Source organism: Aplidium turbinatum, chromosome 1 (genome assembly GCF_918807975.1).
Source record: "Aplidium turbinatum chromosome 1, kaAplTurb1.1, whole genome shotgun sequence".
In the NCBI taxonomy this organism is placed as follows: Eukaryota; Metazoa; Chordata; class Ascidiacea; order Aplousobranchia; family Polyclinidae; genus Aplidium; species Aplidium turbinatum.
The window spans coordinates 37,906,678-37,931,236 of NC_137472.1; the positions used below are offsets into that span (position 1 = coordinate 37,906,678).

General features: G+C 38.0%; 1 protein-coding gene across 3 annotated transcripts; it reads right to left on the reverse strand.

Annotated features, from left to right (window-relative positions):
• Positions 1 to 2,533: 2,533 nt before the first annotated feature.
• LOC145777777 (uncharacterized) lies at positions 2,534 to 21,666 on the reverse strand. Of its 3 annotated transcripts, XM_082589234.1 has the most exons (24): positions 21,502 to 21,666; positions 21,072 to 21,138; positions 20,420 to 20,439; positions 18,182 to 18,266; positions 17,272 to 17,420; positions 14,031 to 14,867; positions 13,731 to 13,853; positions 11,849 to 11,911; positions 11,593 to 11,673; positions 11,247 to 11,299; positions 11,025 to 11,139; positions 9,989 to 10,037; positions 9,720 to 9,835; positions 9,360 to 9,440; positions 8,734 to 8,857; positions 8,178 to 8,260; positions 7,731 to 7,952; positions 6,965 to 7,072; positions 6,036 to 6,200; positions 5,345 to 5,545; positions 4,627 to 4,714; positions 4,087 to 4,348; positions 3,577 to 3,942; positions 2,534 to 3,072 (listed from the first exon to the last, which is right to left on the reverse strand). In XM_082589234.1, exons 1-24 carry the CDS (start codon positions 21,631 to 21,633, stop codon positions 2,901 to 2,903), a joined length of 3,762 nt encoding a protein of 1,253 aa, XP_082445360.1. In that variant the 5' UTR covers positions 21,634 to 21,666; the 3' UTR covers positions 2,534 to 2,900. The 3 variants fall into 3 exon arrangements, with proteins under 3 accessions (XP_082445360.1, XP_082445359.1, XP_082445353.1); XM_082589233.1 differs by lacking the exon at positions 20,420 to 20,439 and having other exon boundaries at positions 8,749 to 8,857; positions 21,070 to 21,138; XM_082589227.1 differs by lacking the exon at positions 20,420 to 20,439 and having other exon boundaries at positions 21,070 to 21,138.
• Between the last annotated feature and the right edge of the window lie 2,893 nt (positions 21,667 to 24,559).

A 24,559-nucleotide genomic window follows, 5' to 3' on the forward strand; every position in this document is an offset into this window, starting at 1 on the left:
AATTTGTGAATTTTAAGTTAAATTAAAAGCTTAACAACACGGTAGCCACTTTAACAAGTCGAAATTCTGCCACTGAAATTGATTAGAATGCAACCGCCAACCAATCACAATTAACATGTTATAAGAGGCTACCGTCCAATTGTGATCCTTCTCGCACTCATCCAGAGAGTTAATGCTTGTTTTGAACTTTATTTGGTAATTACAGAAGAAAAAGAGCAATAGAAGTAGTGGGAATCGAACCCGCGTCAATGAAATGACTATTTTCTACCCCTAACCCTAACCCCTAAGCCAACCAGCTGACAAAAAATCCATCACTTAATTTGCTTTCTATCATCTTCTTTTCGCCATTTTTTACGTCACTTAAACCGCAGCTTATGATTGGTTGGCGGTTTCATTCTAGTCAATTTTAGTGGCAGAATTTCGACTTGTTAAAGTGGCTACCTAACAACACTGTTGTACGAGAATATCAGAAACTGAATTTAAAATGTTAAAAGTTAGCAGCATGTTGATACTTTAACTAAAAAACATAATCGCCAGAAATACAGATACATTAAGACTTGCAGTTACATAAAAAAACCGATAATTTTGCCAAAAACAATTTTTTTAAATAACTTTTTTTCTGAAGAAGGTAGACCTTAATATTCGCTACATCAGGTAGGCTATAGGCAGCCGACCCTTCTGCGCATTTTGTCAATCTATGATGAGTGGTTCCGGAGATAAGGCCAAATTTCGAGATTTTGAGGCCTAAAAATTTCAAACCTCGTGGACCACCTCAAAATGACATTATAATTTTTGAGTGTAAACTTTTTACCCCAAATAGTACCACCAGATGGGACCCCAGGCATTTTGAATTTCAAAAATGGTGAAAACATGAAACACCCTAATATTATCCACCTTCAAGCTAACAATACTGCATGTCATCCAAACGTTAGGGAGTTTAGGCCTATATCGGCAGCCGTGTCGGCAGCCGTGGCCGAGTGGTTAGCGCGTTGGGCTCGCAGTCGAGAGCCTGCATGTTCGACTCCAGCCACCCGCACTTGCTGTTGTTTCTCTGAGCAAGAAACTTAACGATAATTGCCTCTACCTAGTGATCGATTTTGAGTAATGGGTAGTACCAAATTTAAGTCATAAGTAAAGTAGACAACCGGAAAACAGGCATTGCCGTCGGCTGCAGCGTGGGTCAGGTGTATGTCGGCAGGCGTACACCGATGCATAGCGCTCAAGTCCGCTTTCCCGCAATGCAGGATAAAGATAAACAAACAAACAATGGACGCGTTAAAGAGCGAGCAGGCTATAGCAACGGTAACAATATCAACCAAATGGTTGCATGCAGGATTTCCCGCACCACTGTCCAAAAAACGCTATCAAGACTGTTCAGCTCGCATTACAATCATTGCAGAAGACTATAACAATCGCTATGTAGGCTACTTGACTTTTTAAGAGGAATCGCTCATAGTTTACATTTGTAGTGGCGATGCTTATATATCTTTCTGTCACAAATTAAAATCAAACCATTAGCGCTAATTAAGAAAAAACTTTACTGCACTTTTTGATGGACTTGCCCGGGGGGCGAAATTTTTTTTCCCACGAGATTTTTGTCTCATTGATTCTAGTCACTCTCAAAGTAAGATTTTCCGAAAGTGTTTTGAGAGATTGGTTGATTCAGATTGCGAAATAACTATTTGCCAATGAAATTGTGCAATGATAATAAAATATAAGCTTTCCCTAACCCTACTTTTTTGAAAAGCTCTTGTGCACCGCAAAAATTAATTTCAAGAAAAAAAAGTTTGACTACGACGGGCGTCGAACCCCCGTTCTCCCGATCAGTAGGCAGAGGATGAAACCACTGAACCAACCGTGCCAACGAGAAAATGTTGCATTCACACGCTTTTAATACAAACTTTTACCAAAATATGTAAATGAGACAGAAATCTGGTGGAAAAAAAATTTTCGCGTCCGGGGGGGAGGGCAATTGTTCTAGAACAGTAATGACGTCACAAAGATATTTATGGGTTGTAAAATTTGACCAGCACAACGAGTTCTTATGACGTAACATTATCGTACCTTCTGGGAAGTTACTGTTCAAAACAAACCTACTATAAATAGTGGCGTAATTTGTGTAATATAATGGAGATGATCATTGAGATTATACTTGATTGAGAGTTGGTGCTATAAGAAGTTGTGATCGAGATTAGAGTTGTATGAGAAGTTGTGAGTGAAGTACGTTGAAGTAGAATATGAGTTACACGTGTTGGAATCTATTGCTGTTCATAGTTATTTTTGATTATTCGTTGAAGTGCTGAACTATTCGTTAAATTCCTTCAAGAATTTTCATTTATCATCTCACAGGTAGAACTATTCGACCATTAGTTTGACTGTTTTACGTTGATATCGCAATAAACTACGTCTTTAATCTTTTCCAAGTCTCTTTCCTGGTAAGAGACAGAAAGAACGGTGACATACTGCAGTTTTGGCCATCTGCTCTGGTCGACGAAAATCACAAGTTGCTGGACATATAAAATTGGCACACCAGTCAATCCTCACGTTGTTTATTTACAAGCGTCCGCTCGATCGGTAGAATGCAAAAATAATCAGATATAAAAACTGCCAATCGCTTTACCACATATTTTTTTATATTTTATGACAACGTAGTCTACGATTAAATATTAGGCATTTAGGTTAAATACAAGACATTTAATTTGGGTTTTATGTCTGAAAAGCAGTTGTGGTAAATGCTTTTACGTGCAGTAGAAATAAGTCAGGCCTCCAGCTTGCCGTTCGTTTGCATCCTACTCAAGCTTTCATGTGTATGTCCGAAAAGTTGCACAATTCGGTCTAGAGATAAAAAAGCAACACAGACTAAAACTGGCAGTTAAGCGACTGTGTCACCTAAAAAACATTTATCGGGATCTGCTTGGCGACTCTTCTTCAGAATCGGACGGCGATGACGAGGAAGAAGAGTTTGAGCTAGAATCAGAGGAATCGGAGGATGAATCTGATGACTCGGATGAACTTGATGGTTTACGTCGCCGAATTTGTTTTGAGCAAATTTCTTGTGTGCTTTTGCTTGATCTGTAGATTGATTAAATTTCGTGAAAAATAGTTCAACTTAAGACTGCAACAACAAACGGTGGTGTCTGTGACTATCATATTTGATGCGGTACAGCAGAGTTTGTACGCGTGCACTCCTCACAATTCTATGTGTTAAAAAAATCTAAAAAAAAATTAACACCTCTGATTAAGTAACCCAAAGAGAACATTTTCTTCCAAAAGAACGGATAAAGCTAGAACCTCACTAAAAATATGATATAACTTTTTTATTTTTTATATGATATAACTGATGATTGATTGATATAACTTTTTTATTTCTAAATACGTATTCGCGTATTGGTGAGATTAAGCTAGGCTACTTGGAAAGACTGGGCTCTGCTTTTGCATCTATCATATGCAAAACGCGGTATTTGCATAAAAAGATGAGTCTAAAGAGCGATTACGTTGGTTTCCGCATTGAATTCAGAAATATAAACATTAAACAATTGTGCCACTGGAACAAACTTTAAAAATGAGTTCAATTACTTGGTTTCTGGTTCACGTCGCATTGTCGGTCGCTCATCGTGTCGTCTCATTCTTTGATCAACTTCTTCTCTTCTTCCACGTGGCTGGTCATCTTCTCTTCTCCCACGTGATTGGTCAGTTTCCCTTCTGCCACGTGATTGGTCAGCTTCTCTTCTCCCACGTGATTGATCAGCTTCTCTTCTTCCCCGTGATTGATCAGCTTCTCTTCTTCCCCGTAATTGGTCAGTTTCTCTTCTTCCTCGTGATTGGTCAGTTTCTCGTCTCTCACGGGATTGATCACCTTCACCCCTTCTACGTGATTGGTCAATTTCTCTTCGTCCGTCACCTTCTCTCATTCTCTCGTCCTTTCTCCGTTCATCTCTGTGCCTAAACAAACTCAGTATTCTTACAAAAATAAAAAAGGATTCGCAACGCAATCTAAAATTTGCAATCTTTTTTTTTGACTGGAGATCATACCCAAGCAGCTGTTTTATATTGATTCAGCGTCTGCGGACATGTTGTCTGCGTTACCTGTCGCCTTCTCTCGATTCATCTCGACGTTTGGATGGCACCGCATGATCTGCTCTTGCTCCGACTTCCTGCTTCTTTGCCTCCGCTCCGTCATCTCCTTCTCTCCTCAACTTTGTTTGTTCAGCTCTCTGTTTCTCTTGTTCATTCTTCCTTTCAACAATCTGCTCGTCAGTGAGAGGGAGCCAATAAATGCACGGCGTTGCTTCTGTCTTCCGAAACAGATCATCCAATAATTTCGGTGGTTCCGGAGCGGGTTTGGGTGCTGCGAGATATCCAAACCGACAATAAATACAAATCGAACACAACGAGACTTTGTGACACAGTAATGTACTCGTCTACACTACTGTGACATGTGTGTAAGATGGCAGCACAGCAAAATGATAAAACAGATCTCAACAATCACGATTTTCGTCACAAACTACAGCAAACGAGAAACCACAAGGTTCGTTTCACTCAGTTTATTGCATTGTTATGTAATGTTACGGTTTGTTGAGTAGTAGCGCGAAATAATTCAAATCAGCTGATGATTCAAACACTTACGTTCTTCTCGTCGCCTTCGTCTCGGTTCAGGAGAGGGATCGCGCTGTTCTTGCTGGCGCATTCTTCTCATCTCTTCATCCTGATCCAACTAAGTAGGAAGACACAAAAATGTTGGTCCAAATTGAAAGCAAACTTTTCTTAGCAAAACAAAGATGCAAGTAGTACAAGCTTTAAAACAAGGGCCTAAAACACGCGGCTTAGTTCGCGATGCATTCTTAAACTTTGAAATAATATTAACAATTACAGTAGTAGGTAGTAGTAGTCCGGAGCCTCCGAAATCTGGTGTGTTCTTGCTGGTGTGTTCTGACTATCTGCCCAGCTCAAAAGGGTACCGGTTCGATACCGCTCAAGAGCATGCGGCTGTGTCTGGCAGAACGCTTAAAGGTATGCCTGAAGATGGACACGAAGATTGGCTTCCTCGCTTTCCCGTCCAATTAATCTAAATCTTCAACTACCTGGTGTAAGCCTGGATACGACGAAAAAACTACCTTTTTTATTGCGTTTTAACTGTGTTATTTTGATTATAGATTTCTTTTATTGCGGCCCTCGGGTATATTTACAAGTGTTAATTTGGCCCTCAGAGCAATTTAAGTTTAAGATCCTTGCTTTAGAAGATCTTTGCTCCATTAGAAACCTCTCTACACAACGTGATAAAACTCTTACACAACGTGATAAAACTCTTGCATTTTACACAAGACACAACAGCAAGTGACGCTACCTTGTGCATGTCCCATTCCCTCAGGTTCCGACGATTTCTTGAATCTTGTCCAGAATTACCACGCGGCTCATCACGTCGGCGTGCGCTTTCATGCTCACGTCGACCGTTACCATGACGACGGTCTTGCTCTGGTGGAGGAGGAGATCTTTGTCTCTCACGCCCTCTCCTGGAATTATCTTTTTCCTCGCGAACTTGTTGTCTCTACAATGTGATCATTTCAACTTGAAATCTCATTCGCATTCCACACAACTACACACAAGCAACCACTTCATTCAATCAGCGATTTGCAGAGATTTCAAAATTTCTTTAATGATCCAGAAAAGTTTTGTCACAAAGGTCATCAATATATCAATATCATTGGATATTACTAAACGAGATGCACTTGATGACCTGATCTTACTTGATTTGATTTTTGATTAGTACAAGAAGCTTTTTCTAATGAGAAAAGCTTCAAAGAGTTGTAAGTTTCAAAAAGTAAACCTAAAAACCACAAATCTCATACACAGCTCCAAGCCATTCCCCTGACGGCTCTCATCAATGAAGTAACGGAAGTTATTCTTCACATGCTGCAAACATCAGAGCTACTTCTGGTTCACGCCTAATAACACTTTGCGATGATATATTTGCTGCGGCATCAAAAGCATAGTTGTGAATAAACCCTATTGCTGCGAAACTAGAAATAGCGTCTTACCTCATGATCTCTATGCTCACGCCTGTCGTCACGCTCGACCGGTTTGGCATCGTCCGGCTTTGAGAGCTTCTTCACAGTTGCTTCATTCCCGTTCTCCAATTCAGTTCTCTTCTTCTTATGTGGTTTAACAGGACGTTCTGGTTGTTCCCGTTTGTTCCAATCAACCTGTCAATCAATAGGTTGGTCAATCACCGGTCAAGAACAAGTTATTTTTAAAGTTTGGAAACTAAGCTTTAAGACTCAGTCCTCATTCTTTGGTCGATATTTAGGCTTCAACTATAAGTTACCTATATAATGATATGCAGAAAATGGCAAATGCAGAAAATGGCAAATGCAGAAAGGAGATTAATAACAACAGTTAGAAGGCGTCAGATGCAATTTGTAGGTCATATTAACAGACATGGAGATTTGGAAAAATTAGCTCTATTGGGGATGATACAGGGAAAAAGAAGCAGAGGTCGACAAAGATTAACTTATTTAAACAGCTTGAATCAATGGGCCACAAACACAACAGTTAAAACGAACGATTTTATACGAATGGCTAATGACAGAGAAGTTTGGAAGACCATGATCGCCAACGTCTGTATCAGATCAGGCACATAATCATCATCATATAATGATACTACGATGTATACATTACAATTACCTATTCTGTAACATTACGTATATGAACCCATTGCATTTATGATTTATTCTGCTGCATTATTGTTGAATATGACATTATTGACGTATATGGACCCATTGCATTACTTACGACATATTCTGCTGCAAATCTACAAAATATCTTGGCCATCTGATCTATAGATGAATCAACAACTTGCCGCAACAATGGTTGCTTTCTGTATCTATTGTCCTCCGTTAGTAGAAAATGGGAATGAGCAGTTTTGATATCGCTGTTTCAAAATTTAATAGTAGTTTGCAATTCTAACCTCTTCTTGAGTAGAAAACTCCACTACGAGTTTTTTAGGGCTGGAGGTTGGCCACCGCAGCTGATGTAATGCTTCACGTGTTTTTGCAGCCACTTCCTTGCTTTCGTACTGCGAATATAATAAAACAACGTGTTACTGCTTTGAGATAATATTTATTTGTTTGACAAATATATTATATTGCTACAAAAAATGTTTTGCCAAATAAAACAAAAAGTACTTCAACAATAATCAAAACATACGGATAAAAAAATAAAAGAGTCACGACTCAAATAAGTTAGTTGCCTATATCAGATTATTACCATGGCCAGACAACCCAACAAGAGCTTTGAATGAGCAACGTCTATTAGCAAGCCAACATTACTCCAACAACATATTTCGGAGCTCAGAGAGCTCCGCATGGTATTTTCCAAACTTGGCACAATCTCAACGTTTGCACTCCTCCCAATTGAGTTGAGGCCGTTTCGTTGACCACTGTTGGCTAGTCGAAGACCGGTGTAACATTATTACAGTTATTGGGCCACCATGCTTCAGGTCATACTTTGGTGGTTAAAAATTTACATCACTTGAACGAAAAAAAGGCATCGGCGTTAATCTTCGTGTCTTAATTCATACGTGCCTTGCTAAAAAGCACACACATGCTTCTGCGCGGTCTATAACTGGGACCCATCCAAACGTAGTACCAGAGCCCTCGCCACTTGGCGATGCAGCCACAACACGGATATTTCGTAACAAGTATTATGTTATAACCAGTAACCACTCTACTCACAGTTACAAAGCAATGCGACTTTATGGTGTTTATCCAGAAAGAATCTGGAATAAAGTCTCCGTTTTCATTCAAGAGTTGCTTCAGCTGGGTGAGAGCAAATGGACGAACAAGGTTGGAAACATGGACAACGCAAGACAAGGGCAACCTTGCCGGGCTGACGACTTCCCGGACCTCTCTGGACGCCTTCTTCGGCTGCGGTTCTGACGTAGTTGTGGTATCCGGCTGCGCATAGTCAAGCAAGTGTTATGCTCAAACAATAGCCAGGCGCCAGAAATGATTGTCTCCGGAGTGAAACAAACGTTTTTTTTTTAAATAAAAGCCAAATTCAGTTAAAGTAAAAGAAGTTCAGTCATTGTTGGTTTAAACACTCTCTGCTAAAAACCGGTTTTATTTGGAGAAAACTGCGAGAAACATTGACAAGTAAGACACGGCGATTTCACCACTTACTTTCTGCAAAGGTCTTTTCTCGCGCATTTTAACAGTCCTACTTTCAGAAACAGGTTTTTCTTTCACAACGTCCGAAGTAACAACTGTTGAAGATACCAATTAGTTATAAACGTACGTCAGTGTTATGCAGGAAAAACAACCCTAAGACACTCTCAGTTAAATTCGGCTAGTCGGTTTGAAGATTTTGTTGATGCACTAGTAAAACTTGCGCAAATGGTTAGGCAGTAACATGCTCTAACTCAAGCTGCTCAATTTAAAAGCAGCACAAGAGTAACAATCAGAGAAATCATGTTGTAAGCCGCATGGTAACGTCATAAAATGTGACTGTGAGATATAAAAATAGAACCCTCCATCAAACAGGCCACCTTTTTGACTGTGACATAACAAATAAAATAACATCAGTTGCAATGTTTTAATCTTTCCTCGCCGTTGAACATTAACAACAGATGCTGGTCAAGTGGCCAAACAAGAAATGATTTTCAAAAAAATTATTGTTGTTTACAAATTTTCGATATGAAAATGGTTCGTATGAAAGTAAACGCTTCGCAAATATCACCTTCTACGGAAATACCTTTCCTCTTGTCATGACCAACAGCTAGCTCTTTATCTTCATGATCCTCCGGGACTACTTCCTCAACAATCACCTCTTCGACAATCTCTCCTTCCTCTTCACTCTCAACCTGCGCAACACAGATTGAAAAGCAAATCGAACGGTTCATCACAGAATCAATAGAGTTGCATTACCATATTTTTTAAGTTCAAGTAATTTGAATCAATATTATCAACTTAACCTTTGCAGCCTGTTTCACCCTTTGCAGGATCGTCAGAAGGCATCCCGTAAAAAGTGAAACAGGCTGTAAAGGTTACTTTGATAATATTGATTCAAACTACTTGAATTAGCTCTGTTTAGCATTGAGCAGTGAGCACTCTTTGGTAGTATTAATACCCCTTATCGTACTATTTTTTAGGTTAGACATTGAAGACAATTTAGCAAAACATTCGCTGAAGCTCTTCTTCAATTTGCAAAAAAAAAAATCGACCAAAGCATGCTTACTTTCATCATCGACTATTTGCATTATAATGCTGCTCCATCAAATACTATTGATGTGCCACAATTTGTCCACACTTTGCGCCAATAAAGTGCCTTTTAATCATTGGTTTAATTGAAGTTTATATGCTGACCTTTTCCTTGTCCTCGTCAGACGATCGCTCGAAATCAACAACGGCGTCACGAATTTCATCCTGTTTCACTTCTATTATATTCTGAAAGATTGACAACCAAATCGTATGTAAACTGTGGAGAATGTGGCTACAAAATTGAACGCTGACAAACGAGCCGTTACAATAAATCGAGTTTAATAAAAAATAAGTTGCCATGCATTCCGTGAGTTATGATCTGCTGGTAAACTGTAACACTGATGCAATAAAAATAAACAAAAACAGAGCCACTGCTGCCGTTAACAAAAGCGTTTTCTGTTGTTTGTTTTCTATCTCTAATTTATTCCTTTTAAAAACATGGCTATTTATTTCGTTGGAAGCTACCTTTAAAGAATCCGTGCTGATGTTAATTTGAGAAGCGTCCACTGCAGCAGTTGATTTTCCCCATTTACGTTTCTTTTCACGCGGCTGGTCGGATGCGATGGAGCGCTTAATGGGATCTGGAAGTTGAATAGTTACACGAGTCTAATGTCAACAAGTGCCCAGTTTGTAATTTGCTATCTATTCGCAGCACACAAACAAGTATTGTTACAAGAAAAAGCGACTTTAAATAGGAACTGTGTTAAATTAAGTTTGTAAACTACAAATCTTACTCTTCTTTATAGAAATCCTTCGTCTTGATGGTCTCAATGCACCTTTCGGCTGTGGAGTAAATGAAACAGTGAGCAAGGTACTAAGTGATCAACGCTCACAATAAAGCAAAAAATTAAACTATCTAGCAAGCAAAACTATCAACAATTCCTCTCAAACTGTTAGTACAAGACTTGAGCATGAGCTATTACCATCCTGCGAACTTAGATTGATGCTGAAGAGGCCGTAATGGTGTGGTAAACGGGAAGACCACGTCCCGCAAGGAAAACTTTATTCGACAGTTCGTAGCATCCAATGCATTACTTCGTTGTTGAACAGAAAGTGAATACGACAGTTCTTTTCCGATGGCACTTTTTAATGAATAGTGCAACTCACAGTTCATAAAGGTCTTCCAACTGGCTAGTTGTCAGCGTCATTAGCAGTTAATGTCTTTATTTCTTGCTGTGCAGTAATAATCCAATGAAACGTAACAATAATCTTGATAATAATCCCAATAAGAGTAGAAAAATCTGCTCGTTACAAATAAGTTCTTTCTTTGTTCAATGTTCTTATTCCGAAGTACGTCGCGTCGCTTTACGCAGGCTGACATAAGCGCGTCGCCGTGCTAAGCAGTTCATCAGTAAAATGACTTTGACAGTTCAGGTCTTCCGGATACGCTTCAACGACAACAGAGTCGATGCATTTACGTTCAAGTAGTTGCCATGGTGATTTATAAATCCAATCAGCCAAACTGAGTTAAACGTCGTCGAGCATCAGATTTTCGTAACAAGTAAACGCCTAAAGCACGGTACCGGAAAAGCTACAAAAGAGTCATTATGCAGAAGAGGTACACTCATGCAAGTAACGGCAAGGCATAAGGCCTTCATTATTTTTTTTACTTTTACACTAATAGAAAACTAATACAGATCACAAGAAAAAAATGACTAAACATTTCAGTAACGCATTGTTTGTAGCCATGTCAATAAACTTATAGGCAGACTTAAAAAAAAAATTTTCTATTTTAACTCGAAGCACCAAGTGTACCAAAAGTGTAGCTACCTCTCCTTCTTTCTTCTCTTTTTCATTTTCCTTTGACTTATCTGCATTATTGACCTCTTCCTCTGAGGGTTTTTCTACACGTGGCGCTTCAATTTTGTTGTCCTTGTCATTATTTCTGTAGAAATGTCTTTGTTAAGTAACCGTAAAGATTATAAGAACATTGTAAAATTTTAAACCAATTCAAGCATTGGCAATTGGCGTATCAGGCGCTAAATAACTTACTCGTCAGGGATTGGCGCTGTAGAAGGTGCCGATGTGCTGTCTCGTGACGATTTCTGGAACAAAAGCGCATAGGAGGATAACGACCACAACAGTCAAAACCTTTGACAACAATTGTACAATTTTTCTCCCATAAATATCGTATAAAAACAAAACCTTTTCTCAATTTCAGTTTGATCTCAAACGCATTGCAAGAGCAAGTTAACGCATTTTCCTATTATGCTTGCATTAGAAAAAACCTCGAGTTATCATGTCATCACTTCAACAACGGAAATTTTCAAAGGTGAGATTTCCTGAAGAATATTATCAGCTCCGCACTCAGGTATTGGTACAGCACTTAATCTCCCACCTTTAGTTTGCGTTGCTTTTTAGTTTCCGGAGACTGCTCCGATTTACTTGGAGACTTTTGATCAGTTTCTTTCTGAATATGCTGAACAAAGCGTCAGTTAAAAGTTTTACGGCATCGAGTGCTACAAAAATATATTTGTCACAGTGCACGAAATGTAAAGTTGTAGTCTGAAGTTAGTGTGTTTACCCTGTGTATAAAGTTAGTTTACAAACATAAAGCAAGCAAATTGGACGAGTAGTTAACTAAGTGGACTTACCTTTCGTTTTTTCTTAGTTAAAGTTTTAACATTTCTCAACTGATCTTCTTCTTGTTCATGAGTCTGCGAGTAAAATAAAATATGGAAAATCACAAGTCACTTTGTTAAAACTTCACGAAAACAGTTTCAAACTCAATTGAAGAACAATATCATGAAAGATCTCGACTCAAAGCAATGAGCTATGAAGCAAAAAAGTTAAGTCATCGTGAAGATTTTTTTTGTATATTTTATACACAATATAATTATACAGGCTGAACAGAAAGCCCTTAGACCAATTTATAAACGACTTATTAATAGAAAATAAATAAAATTTTATCAAAAAGGTATCACAATGAGAGCTTACAATACTACCGTAGGAACAAACTTCTTTATTTATTTTCAATGTGGCCGCCCATCACTTAGATAACTCTCTCAACTCTTTGTCGGAAGTTTTCGACCGAGGCACGTAGGTCATCCTGGAATAGTTTGGCCCATTCCCACAGGAGTGGTTGCTTCAGAGCATCAACACTTGGGTGAGTAACGGAACACAACAGGCCTTTGCCTCCAATAACGACCACACACAAAGTCAATGCGATTCCAAATAGGCAAAGAGGGAGGCCACATTTCCTTGCTCCAGAATCTTGAAAGTTGACGTGAGCACCAGTCCTGAGTCTTTGTTGAGGTGTGGGATGGTGCACCATTTTGTTGGAATGTGAAGGGCTGATCTTTGTAGTGTTTCTTCGTCTCTTCAAGGGCTGGAACCAAAATATCATTGAGGTAGCGATCTGATTTGATTTTAAACCATTTTTCCATGAAAATCAGAGACTTCTAAGTTTTCGAGATGGCGGCCCACACCATGACAGAAGACGGTTTTCGACGGCGGTAAACTGTTCTCACAGAATCTTTAGTATCTGCTGACTTCAGACTTTGCATAAATTCTATCATTTTGATTATTGAACTGAGCAAGTTCAATTGTGAAAATTTTTTCGTCTGAAAAAATAATCTCTTGCCCTGCCATGCCTACCTTCAGTTGTCTGAGAAGAATCTGTGCTCTTTTAAGTCTCTTTTGCTTTTGGAAAGGTGTAAGGAACTGCCGTTTTCACATCTTGTAAGGAGACAACTGAAGATCATTTTCCACTGTGGTTCTCATTGAAGTGTTGCTCACATTCATGTCTTTGGCCATTTGACGGATGGATCTGTTAGGGTTTCTCCTCACCCTTTCTCGGACAGCCTTAACCACTTTCTTTGTTTGAGCAGTGCAAGGTCTTCCACTCCTAGGACGATCTTCAGATGTACCACATTCCTTAAATCTATTCGCAATATGGTAAACTGTGGATTTGGCAACTTTTAAGAGCTTAATGATCTCAGAGTTGGTTTTCTCCGCGCGATGAAGTTGAATGATGACTTCTCTTTGGCTCATTTTAAACCTTACAACTATACCATTAGAGAGTTTAGCAAGATGTTAGCATATTAATAGGCACATAAGTGACATTCAACATGTTTAATCGTTATTAAAATGAAAAAAGTCCAAGGACTTTCTGTTCACCATGTATATATTGATCCTAGCCTCACAATGTAAGCCATCTATTTTCATTTGCACGATTGAAATAAAAGCTGATGTTGCAAAGTCCATCAACCATCATTCTGCCTAACTTCCCCTCTATCAAAGCAACTTAGCTCCTAATATAAGTCTTGTGCAGATTGCGCAGGGCAAGACACTATCTTTGTGGCTATAACATAAAAGTTAAATTGCTTTGTCGCCAATAAGTTTTCATGTGCCACAGCATTTAGTTTATTGTTACAATTTATAGTCGGATAATCTCATTTGGTGCAATTCATTGGACAATGAGATGTAAAACTACAAAGTACAAGAATAAGATAATTTCATCTTGGCCTATCTCACTTCCGATTTATCCAAATCAACATCATCATAATCCAGTTCTTCAACTTCTTCCATCAATACATCTGTATCCACACTGATCACAGGAACTCCTTCCACATCCTTTAAATCCTCATCTGCTTTATCCTTTATAAAAACATAAAAACATTGAAATTAAATTGGTTGAACGCTCCATGAAACAAACTTTCCTTTATTTACAGAAGTAATGCTGCACCTCAAAAAAATTTATATGTACTAAACGTTAAAAAAAAATTACAGTCAATTCACCTTAACCAGTTGGTTAATTCCCAAACTTGTACTCACTTTTTTCTCTTCAGCATGTAACTGATGATCCTCGTCAACATCCATCGATATCTCAACAACACTGTCCTGCATTTTTGATGTATCCTTTTGCTCTGATTCTTCAGTATTTGTAGCTTCATCAGGCTCCACAGTTTCGTCTTCCATTGTGGAAGCCAGCACATCACTTTCCTCCGACGGTTCATCTTGTTGGACTTGTTTGTGATTATCCTGAATTGATGATGCTGCATTCGTTTCTTTCAAAGGTTTGGCAAGACTAGCTTGATCTTCATTTCTTTCATCCTCAAAGATCTTCTTTTCTTCATTATTAGCTTCAGACTCATTTGCATTCTCTACAAGGGGTTCAGTACTAATTATGACATCCTTCGATTCTTTGAATTGTACATTATTTGTTTCTTCAACTTCCCTTTTCTTTGATTCTTCATCGTTCCCAATAGAGCTATTTTCACCCATCTCTGATCTTTCACTAGCAGTTTCTTTTATTTCAGGAGCCGTTTCAATGTTTTCGTTTTCATTGTTCACATTCTTTTGAATATCTTCTTCCGTTTTTTGAACACCTGAATCGGTTTCATCCTCAGTCAATTGTTTTTCTGGTTCTGAATCTACAGATTTGAGAGTTACAACGTTTGTGTCCACAACATCTTTTGATGTATCTTCGATGCTTGTGTCATTTTTTATCATTGTGCTGGATTTTCTTTGTACGTTCTTCTCAGTGGGTTCCGGAGAAGACAGTTCTGAGGTAGACGAACGTGTTTTTTTTGTTTTAACACTTTTTCTCTTCGAGGCTTGATCCACTTTGGTGACGGTTTCTCCTTCATCTTTCTTATTATCTGTACTTACCTGAGAATAGGTTTAAACAATAAGTAAAACACAGATCTACATTAACATTGTGAATATACATTATTTAGTTTTTAATATCAAGGATGTATTACAGACACTTCTCAACAAAATTAAAAATGACGTCTTGAGTGGAGTGATATTAGGAATATTGAAGAGTACTTGCGTGGTCATCGTCTGAGATGGATTGGTAGGGTGGGCAGAAAAACCCTTTTTTTAATTTTAAAAAGGGGGTTTCAAAAAGCTGGTAAATGGATCTAAAACTAATTTTACACAATTTTGGAGAGTGGCTCCCTCTAACGGCTGTGCCATCCAGTACAAAAGGTGAAGCTGCCATATCTTGAGAACTACGTAATGTAGTACTTACGCTGGAAGGGTCAAACAAAGCTCAAAAGATGCAGAAACACTTTGAAGTCTTTATATGTCCTGATAGATCTTTTTGTCCTAGTTGCACTAAAAATTAAGTTATTTCAAAAAAACGCTTTCTATGCTAAATCGAGGAATCAAAATCAGACAAATTGCAAATTATACAGTTTTATCAGTTCTGCTGATCAGTGTATTGTATTAATTTATGCTTCTTAGCCGTCTGTGACTGTTACAGCTCAAGGGTTATTGCTTTTATAAGTAAAATGGCAATTTGGTGTTGCTAGCAAAACTTTGGATGCTGATATATTTTGCATCCTGGTTAGAAATAAAGCAAAATCACAAAATTTCATATGAATCAGAGAACTTTTACGATATGCTACAATAAATCATTACACTACCAAACAAAAAAAAATTGCTGATATTGCCTTTGAAATTGTGCTGAGAAACACCTTTTTTGCACATCCTGAACAATTTATTTTGGCAATGCTGAGACACTAGGACAAAAGTATCTACAGGATAGCTGTAAAAAAGTGTTGTCCCTACGAGAAAGGATCCCTTAACTCAATTCGAAGTCCGCTGCAACTTAAACATCCTTGTCACAATCAAACTTGTAACTGAGGCATCTACGTCAGTTGCAACATTTGAAAGACCTTTTCTTTTCACAGTTTGATTGTGACAAGGATGTTTAAGTTGCAATGAACTCTGTCTGACTTGTTCAATTTTACTCGGACTATCACTGAAACGTCTTATTAGAGGAGGCTCTTTCAGGCCTGGAAAATCCAGGTTCACCAATTTGTTAAATGCCTTTGCTTTCAGATTCAATTCCGAACTAAACATGTCGCTGTCGCCTCTGACTCTACCTGCCTTGATCTTCTAGTTCCAGAAACCCTCCTTTAAACCTGTTGTTGACTAACTTAATTTGAATTGAGAGATTTCATTTCAAACCAAGATGGAAAATATATCAGCATCCAAAGTTTTGCTAGCAACACCAAATTGGTTAAGAGATTTTCTGTTGCGGTATAAAAACGTAGGATGCAACCAGCCAGGAATAGCAACCTTGATTGGACCAACCTCCACCAGCTTCAAGTCTACGTCAACAGATCCAACCAATACTGCCAAGCAAACTTTGTAAGTAGGCTACTGTATAGTTTTGATCTGCACTGAGATCGTCAATAAAAAATGAAAATTTTAGTGGAAAATGGAAGAAAAAGTGAAATATCTCTATCGGGTTACCTGGCTTAGACATATGTTGGACTCCTTGTTTAGCCATTTTACTTATAGAATCAATAACCCTTGAGCTGTAACAGTCACAGACGGCTAAGAAGCATAAATTAATGCAAAACACTGATCAGCAGAACTGATAAAACTGTATAATTTGGTTGAGTTTGACCCCTCAATTTGGCATAAAAAGCGCTTTTTGAAGAGTAACTTAAATTTTAGTGCAATTATGACAAAAAGGTCTCTTAGGACATATAAAAACTTTTTGTTTCTGCTTCTTTGGAGTTTCGTTTGACCCTTCCAGCATGAGTAGTTCTCGAGATGGTAATTTGACCTTTTGGGCTGGGTGGCACACTGGCACAGTCATTAGAAGGGGACACTCCATAAATTGTGGAAAATTAGTTTTAGATCCATTTGCAAGCTTTTTGGAACTCCTTGTTTTGAAATTCAAAAAACATGTTTTTCAGCCCACCCTGATGGGTTGGACATCGTAAACGCATGGATGAGAACAATTTGAAAAGGTGAGTTTGGAATAAGGGAGTAACAGAAAAATTTAGAAAAGGAAGATCAAAGAAAACGTGGGAAAACATGGTGAAAGACTGAAAGATGACCTGATAAAAAAATAACTGAAAATTGAAGATGCCAACAATAGAGATGGAGGAGTCGCTGCAGACAACTGGACCACCCTGATGTTTCGGGATGAAGACCAGGCTTCTTTGAAGCAAAATGGATGATGATAATGATAAAATACAGTATTACAGAGTGATTAACTGATTTATTATGTATTATATTACAGAATATAACATTGAGTATACAAACATACCTCTTGGTCTTCGGTTTTTGTTATTTCTTTCGATAATTGCCGTACACGAGTCGGTGGAGACATCGCTCCAGTCAAAGAACTACCAACTGCCTCAGCAACTTGCTTTTTTGGAATGTCATCTTCAGATTCCGCTTCAGAAGCCGAAGAAACTAAGAAAAGTTTTTATAAAAGTACTGTACCAACATTATTTGTTTGTTAGACAAGAGAATTGCATGTAATTACACTATTTGATTTCATACTATACCGGTACTAATTTATCACAAAATAATTCATAACTGCAAAATCCGTGTATAACACAACATTTCACACTTCAATCAAACAGTAAATAGAAAAGATTTTTTAGTTAAGGAACTAATTTTGTAATTTAAAAACTTAAAATATTAAATCTGCATTTTTAGATGTTTTGAACTCAATTGATCAACAATAAACCTTGTGTCATATTTTACTGTGTAGTCACAAGACTTGTAAATTAAATCTCGGACGTTGCATGACACCTTTATGGTTGGTGTTAAGTTAAATTCAGAATCATATTTAATGCTGTGTAACCCTGGCTTTAATAGCTAACACTTTAGGAAATACCGGTATCTGAAAACTGGAACAGTACACTCATACAATACTATCATATCATGGACCACACTAAAAAGTAAGCCGGCTCTACAGGTTCAATGACTAGTCTGCATTAATCACAAAATGTACAAGAAAGAGGCTAGACATGAAGATTGAAGAAAGCTGACCAGTCACCAACTTTTAATAATAATAATCTGTGAAAAAGAAATCTCTGATCCTATCAACCTGAAATTTGTTTAAAGTCATGGGTGTTTTATAACTTTCAAACAAGACAGAAAAAATGACCAAAGTTTGACTTTGCATGAGCAAGTGCAGTATGTCTACAAATTTGCATTTTACTAACAGCGATGGTGCTGTTTCTGCAGCATTTTTCTTTGGTTTTCCAAGTACTGCTTGATGAAATCATTGTCAGCAGAGTTGTCTGCAATCTGGAATTGCAAAAAACATACATTGATTAAAAACTAACAGACAAATCCTTAAAAAAACAGGTTTGCTGGAAGCTAACGAGCTACAAATATAGTTTGATAAAGCTTTGGTAGAGAGTTGGCTTTGTTGAACCATAGAAAACAAAACAAAGTAACTTTAGCGAGTTTAACATGTTTTATTACATAATTAGAGTTTATTACATACCGGTATATAATTAAAAAATTAACTCAAACGTTTTTTACACGTACGCGACAAGGTGTGTCCTCATCAGGAATTACTTAAACTTGCAATATACAAAAAATAAAAAAACTATTAGATAAATCTGACTAGTGACTACGCACTATAACTGTAACAACACTCCAGACTAAAAGCACAAACTGAACAAATGATACAAGAATGATTATGAATAAACTATACAGCGGGAACCAGATCACAAGAGGTATAAAGTACGGGTCCACGTCTATTAGGCGCAGACAGTTAGGCGCTGGTCAAATAGGCGCACACACTGTGGCAGGCCTTAAAACTCGTATTTTTTTCCGGCAGCCATCATGGCCTACCGGGAGCTCCTTCTCGGCGGCCAAATCTGCGCGCTTGGAGGCCAAAATACAAATAACGATAGCATAAGTGAATAGAATTAAACTTGCTACAATGCTAAAATGATCATTTAGCGTCGTTGAAATCTGGGCGACGTCCTGCAATAGAATCGTTGTACCACGTTATAACTGCTTTATCGGGTTTGTAATCCGGTATTGCGGGACCATCTAACGACACTAAATTGTTTCAGTTGCTCAGTAAATTGTTTCAACTGCATTACCGAATACCGCCTTTCATAAAACCTGACCATTTATACCGTTATGATGTCACAATTGAGGGTGTGAAGTCACTAATCCACAGCGTTCTCAACTATGAAGACACGTGTTTTCTCCTCGGATGTCAACTAGTCTAGTTCTTCTTGTTAACAAGGATTCAATGTCCGCCAACATTGCATCGACATAAAAACGACAATATTGTAAATTAAATGATGATGAAATTAGCACTTTGGATTAACACTTTGTTAAAATAAAACGTGAGTACTGCTCTAGTATAATCATGCAAAAAAATCGCAAACCTGCGAATTGTGGTTTCACGTCATGGTAATTAACGCTATTACTCGCGCACTCCCGCACAATGGATGTGAATGCGAGTCGCGCGTTGGCCTAATGCGCTCACTGCGTTACAACTGGTGATCGCAACTGGATATATTCCATATATACAATAGCAAATGTTCCCGCACAATACAACAGTGGTGATTATGACGCGCTGACTTAATTCTGCGTCACTCTTTGATACCACATATTTTCGACAGTTAATCCACGCTCATTCTGTTGCGAAATTAAATAATTGGCTAGAAGAAACCGGCGGCCAAACTTGGCCGACTGAGAAGGTAGCACCGGCGGCCATTCAAGCACTACTTAGCGGCCATGGCCGCCGGCTGCTTTAAGGCTTGCTGTGGCGTCTGGATATATAGGTGCGGAGCACTGTGGAGTCTGTGGCGCCCATTCATTTAGGTGCTATTTGTAGTAAAGTCTGCAGATTGTATCAGCTCAGCTTTGGCAAAACCTAGTCGGGGTTTTAATGGAAAACTAAGTTACTCTTCACTCAAGCCTACCACCCGCTTGAATATAGGCTACGGTATATTTTTTACTGAAGTTTAGTCTAGTTATTATTGACTTATATAACTAAAAGTGAACTCAGTCATGTTCGGAAACTTGAATAATTTATTTTATTGATAAAACTTTCGCCAACGCAAACCTGGACTAACAACAAATAAATGCCGAATTCGTCCACTAAAAAAACAATATATTTTTCTGTTCAATATAAGATTTTGTGTGAAAAGCATTGCCAGTTTAAGCAGCTTCACTCACCGAAGCCATGACATATTTTTCTGTTCAATACAACATTTTGTGTGAAAAGCATTGCTGGTTTAAGAAGCTTCACTCACCGAAGCCACGACATATTTTTCTGTTCAATACAACATTTTGTGTGAAAAGCATTGCCAGATAAAGCAGCTTCACTTACTGAAGCCATGACTAACAGTAACAACAAATAAACGGAAGCTCTAACAAATAAATGCACGCGCATTAACAAAACAACATATTTTTCTGTTCAATATAACATTTTGTGAAAAGCATTGCCCTACCTGCCAAGCTTATACAATCTGCAGACTTTACTACGAATAGCACCTAAATGAACGGGCGCCACAGTGCTCTGCACCTAAATATCCAGACGCCACAGTGTGCGCGCCTATTTGACTGGCGCCTAACTGTCTGCGCCTGAAAAATCCCTGAAAATCGCCTGAAAAATCCCCTGAAAAAAGTACAGGCATGTGACAAACAATTAGAACACACACAAAAGGAATGATGAGCCACAGGCAACTAACTGCCTGTTGATATAGTTTGCATTTCATGGTTAACTGCTTTCAGAAGTAAAAACAGCATCTTTGTTGATGAATGTTTGAAAAGAGTTGGAACATCTTGGTACATCTCGTGTTTGTAAGCTAAATCTGTGGGTTTACCGTATTACTATTCACTTTTAAAATTGTGAACTGCGGTTTATAATTATTTTGTTCGATTTCATTTAAGTGGTTTACATTTCAGGGTGGCTTACAATCGAGGGTTAGTTTTATTCCTTTTTTTTTCTGAAAAGAAAAGTTTTGTTACTATATATATATATTTTATACACAAGCAACCACATCACTAATGGATTTAGCAATACTCCTAGATCATTTTATTCTCTAACAAACTGTAAACAAACGATATTTCTTACACTTGAATTTGGTTGAACAGCTCCCTCTGAATTCAAAGCAGTCTTCTTCAGATTGTCCAGTTCAACTGCCTATGTGATAAAAGTGTGAAGTTTCAATTAGGTGATTGAAAAATATTAACCCTTTAGTAAATAGGGTTAACCCTTTGGTATTCAGGTTAATACTAAAAATTTAGACAAAAAAAACTTAAAGAAGTATTAGAGTTAAACAATGGCTAGACAGAGATCATGAAATGTATGAATGAATTCTGTTTGGTTATAGTCATATCAAGTTCCATTCTACAAATAGGCAACATCAATACAAAAGTTTCTGGGCAACTGATTTGTAGCAAGAATTGACAGCGATAGACACGTGTTTCGCCCATGAGGCTGGGCTCATCAGTATCGCTTCTTCTTCACATCAACACAAAATGTAACCACAAAAGTACAACTTACTGCTTTCAAGTGTTTAACTAGTGTAGCTTTGTTTCCACTCTGAGAAATGTTTCTTGCTTTGCAAGCTCGTTTGAGATCTGCAACTTTTAGATCCTTCAACAGCTTACCATCAATATAAATTTCATCACTCATTTTTATGACCACTATACACAAGCTGTAAAAACGTTTTTCCTATATATTATATATGGTCAAAAAATAAAATAAAGCATCATATACAGCACCAGTATTTCTTTTCAAGAAATGCTTATAGTTTCAGCAAAAGGTAACAATGACTTTTAGAAACATAGATCCAGAGTTGTCCAGCAAAACATTTGTGCTGTGTATATGCTTGTCGCTTGATTGTATGATTTTGTGACTTACAATTAGTTAGCTTAGCCACAATCACTCAATTGTTGGTAACAATTGTATATATATATATGCACGATTGCACGGGTATAATATTTTGTTACACAACAACTGTAAAAAACCATCAGGCTAAAGTCAACTACCACATAACTCGTGGTATCGGTAACGCCAAAACAGTTGACCCTGGATACATTTTTTCAACGGCTATTGCTTCTTATTATCGGAATGGCCCGTTTCAGTGAGTCCGATTTGGTGAGTCCGATCTCTTAACGGGGAATTTTTTCAATTTTTTTTTTTTTAAATTATTGGGTACCGTAGCCTAATTATCATTGCCGTTTTAGGGTTAGGGGTTAGAGGTTAGGAACTCACTGAATCGGACTCACCGAACAACGAGCAAACAACGTGCAACAACGAGCAACAAAATGCATTCATGGACTGAAAAGCTAACCTATGAACAAAGACTGTTTGAACTTGACCTTCTCTCGGAAAAACGGAGATTAATTTTTGATTTGACAGAAGTTTTTAAATTAGTTAGTACACAATGTTTCGGTATCACCATCTTCCAAATATTTCCTTTTTAACTCTAATTCAACCAAAGGTCATAATTTTAAATTGCATAACAGTTTGCTCAACTGAACTGCCGTAAATTTTCCTTTGCCAATAGAGTAGTCGACACTTGGAATAATTTACCATGTATGCTGTAGTCAATAGTATGTCTATTGCGATATTTAAGCGACGTGTCGAAAACTATTTATGATTGTGTCTTATCTTTTTGTTCCTTGTGATTTTTGTTTTCTCTTAATTCTTATTTTTATTTATTTAGGTTTTCTTATCTGTTATTTTGCGAGTATGTTAATGTTTTTCTCTGTAGTACTATGTATACTTGACCAGAATACATTATTATTATTATTATCATTAGGCAAATCGACAAACAACGCAAACAGGTCAAAATCCAGCCATATGTAGGCTGCACATAAAGTACCGTATCCATTTGCTCTTAACGTAGTGTGACGTTGATTGTTAAACACAATGCTCCCGCACAAAATCAACGTATTTCCTATCACATTTTGCCACTAATGCGTTTGGGATGAAAAAGAGACCACTAACCACAATTAGTCAATACAGGCCTACCAACACGTCAAATGAACGAGAATGTAGCAAAACCTTGAGAGGTTGAAAACATTCCAGAATAGTAGATCATGTAATAAGCTACCGTATGTGACTGTAGTTAGCACGGCCACAAAATCCAAAAACAAACAGCAAAAAATAATACAAAAAGGAAGAGAAGCACACATATAGTAATAAATGACAACCTAATGAAAAGCTTTCCAATCATGCACCCTTTTTTCGACGCCCCACTTTATCTGGTTGTTGAAAAACGGATGCAACCTAGTTCGTACTCTGAACAGTTCGTACCCTCACTCAGTTCGTACCCTGAAAAGATCGAGTGAAAAAATTAAAAAAAGCTGAAGTCGCTGATCACAGTTTCCGCAAACATTTTAAAATTTTCCCCCTGAAAAGATCGAGAGAAAGATAGCGCAAAACCAAAGTCGCTGAGCGCAGTTTCGGCAAACCCTCATCCTAATGCTAATTGCTAACCCTCGCTGATCGCAGTTTCCGCAAACATTTTTCCGTAGTTTTCGCTAACCCTTATCCTAACCTTAGAGTAATCTATGTTCTAACCGTAACCCTCGCTCATCGCAGTTTCCGCAAACATTTTTCTGCAGTTTCCGCTAACCTTTACCCGAACTCTAACCATAGAGTAATCTACGGTATGCTCTAACCCTAACCCTCGCTGATTGCAGTTTCCGCAAACATCTTTCCGCAGTTTCCGATAACCCTAACTCTAACCATCGAGTAATCTATGCTCTCTAACCCTAACCCTCGCTGATCGCAGCTTTCGCAAATATTTTTTCGCAGTTTCCGCTAACCCTAACCTTTGAGTTGTTTGCGGAAACTTGGATCAGCGACTTCAGCTTTGTGCTATTAAACTGCGATCAGCGACTTCAGCTTTTTTTATTTTTTTTCTCGATCTTTTCAGGGTACGGTACGAACTGAGGGTACGAACTGTTCAGGGTACGTACTAGGTTGCAAAAAACATCACTCACCTGTACCAGTGTACCTAGAGTGTAATTAATTGGGTGGGCGCAGTTGCTGAAGAAAAGGCGGCCGAGAGTAAAGAACTGGCTACGTTACTCTAGTTAGTGCCGACGACTTAGTACAATGAGAACCTCACCGGTATCTTATCATCCCGCAATGCTTGGATCAATAATGGGACTCACCTTACCTTTTTAATGAAAAGTGTTGTGAATTGAATTTGCTAGTTCCAATATTGATGTGGATGAGCAGTCATTATAATAACAGGATGGAAAAAAGCGAACATAAAACATGAAAAGAAGCGCATCCTCAGGTAAAAGCATTTATTTTAGGGCTACTTAAATATCTAGTGATGATGAAGCAATGCAGCGCAGGAGTTCAAGCTGCACGTGAGGGGGGAATGGTACCAAAATGAAGGTCTACAATACCAACAGTAAAAATAGTTAAGTTAGTTGACCCCACTTAATGGGACCAGTTTGGCTTCCTCCATATGTGGTCCATTAAGCGGGGTTGATTGTATTAAAAAAAAGCATACGCCCCTACATCTATTATGCGCAAAAACGCAAGGTCATTCAAACCAAAAGTTCTTAGGCTATTTTTGTTCGAAACTCTGATG

Coding starts and splice junctions, on each gene's coding strand:
- LOC145777777 (XM_082589234.1), bottom strand. CDS start 21,633: ATGAGTGATGAAATTTATATTGATGGTAAGCTGTTGAAGGATCTAAAA. Junction 5,546..6,035: donor GTGAGCATAGAGATCATGAG/GTAAGACGCTAT, acceptor ATCACATTGTAG/AGACAACAAGTTCGCGAGGA. Junction 3,073..3,576: donor CGACGTGAACCAGAAACCAA/GTAATTGAACTC, acceptor ATCAATCTACAG/ATCAAGCAAAAGCACACAAG.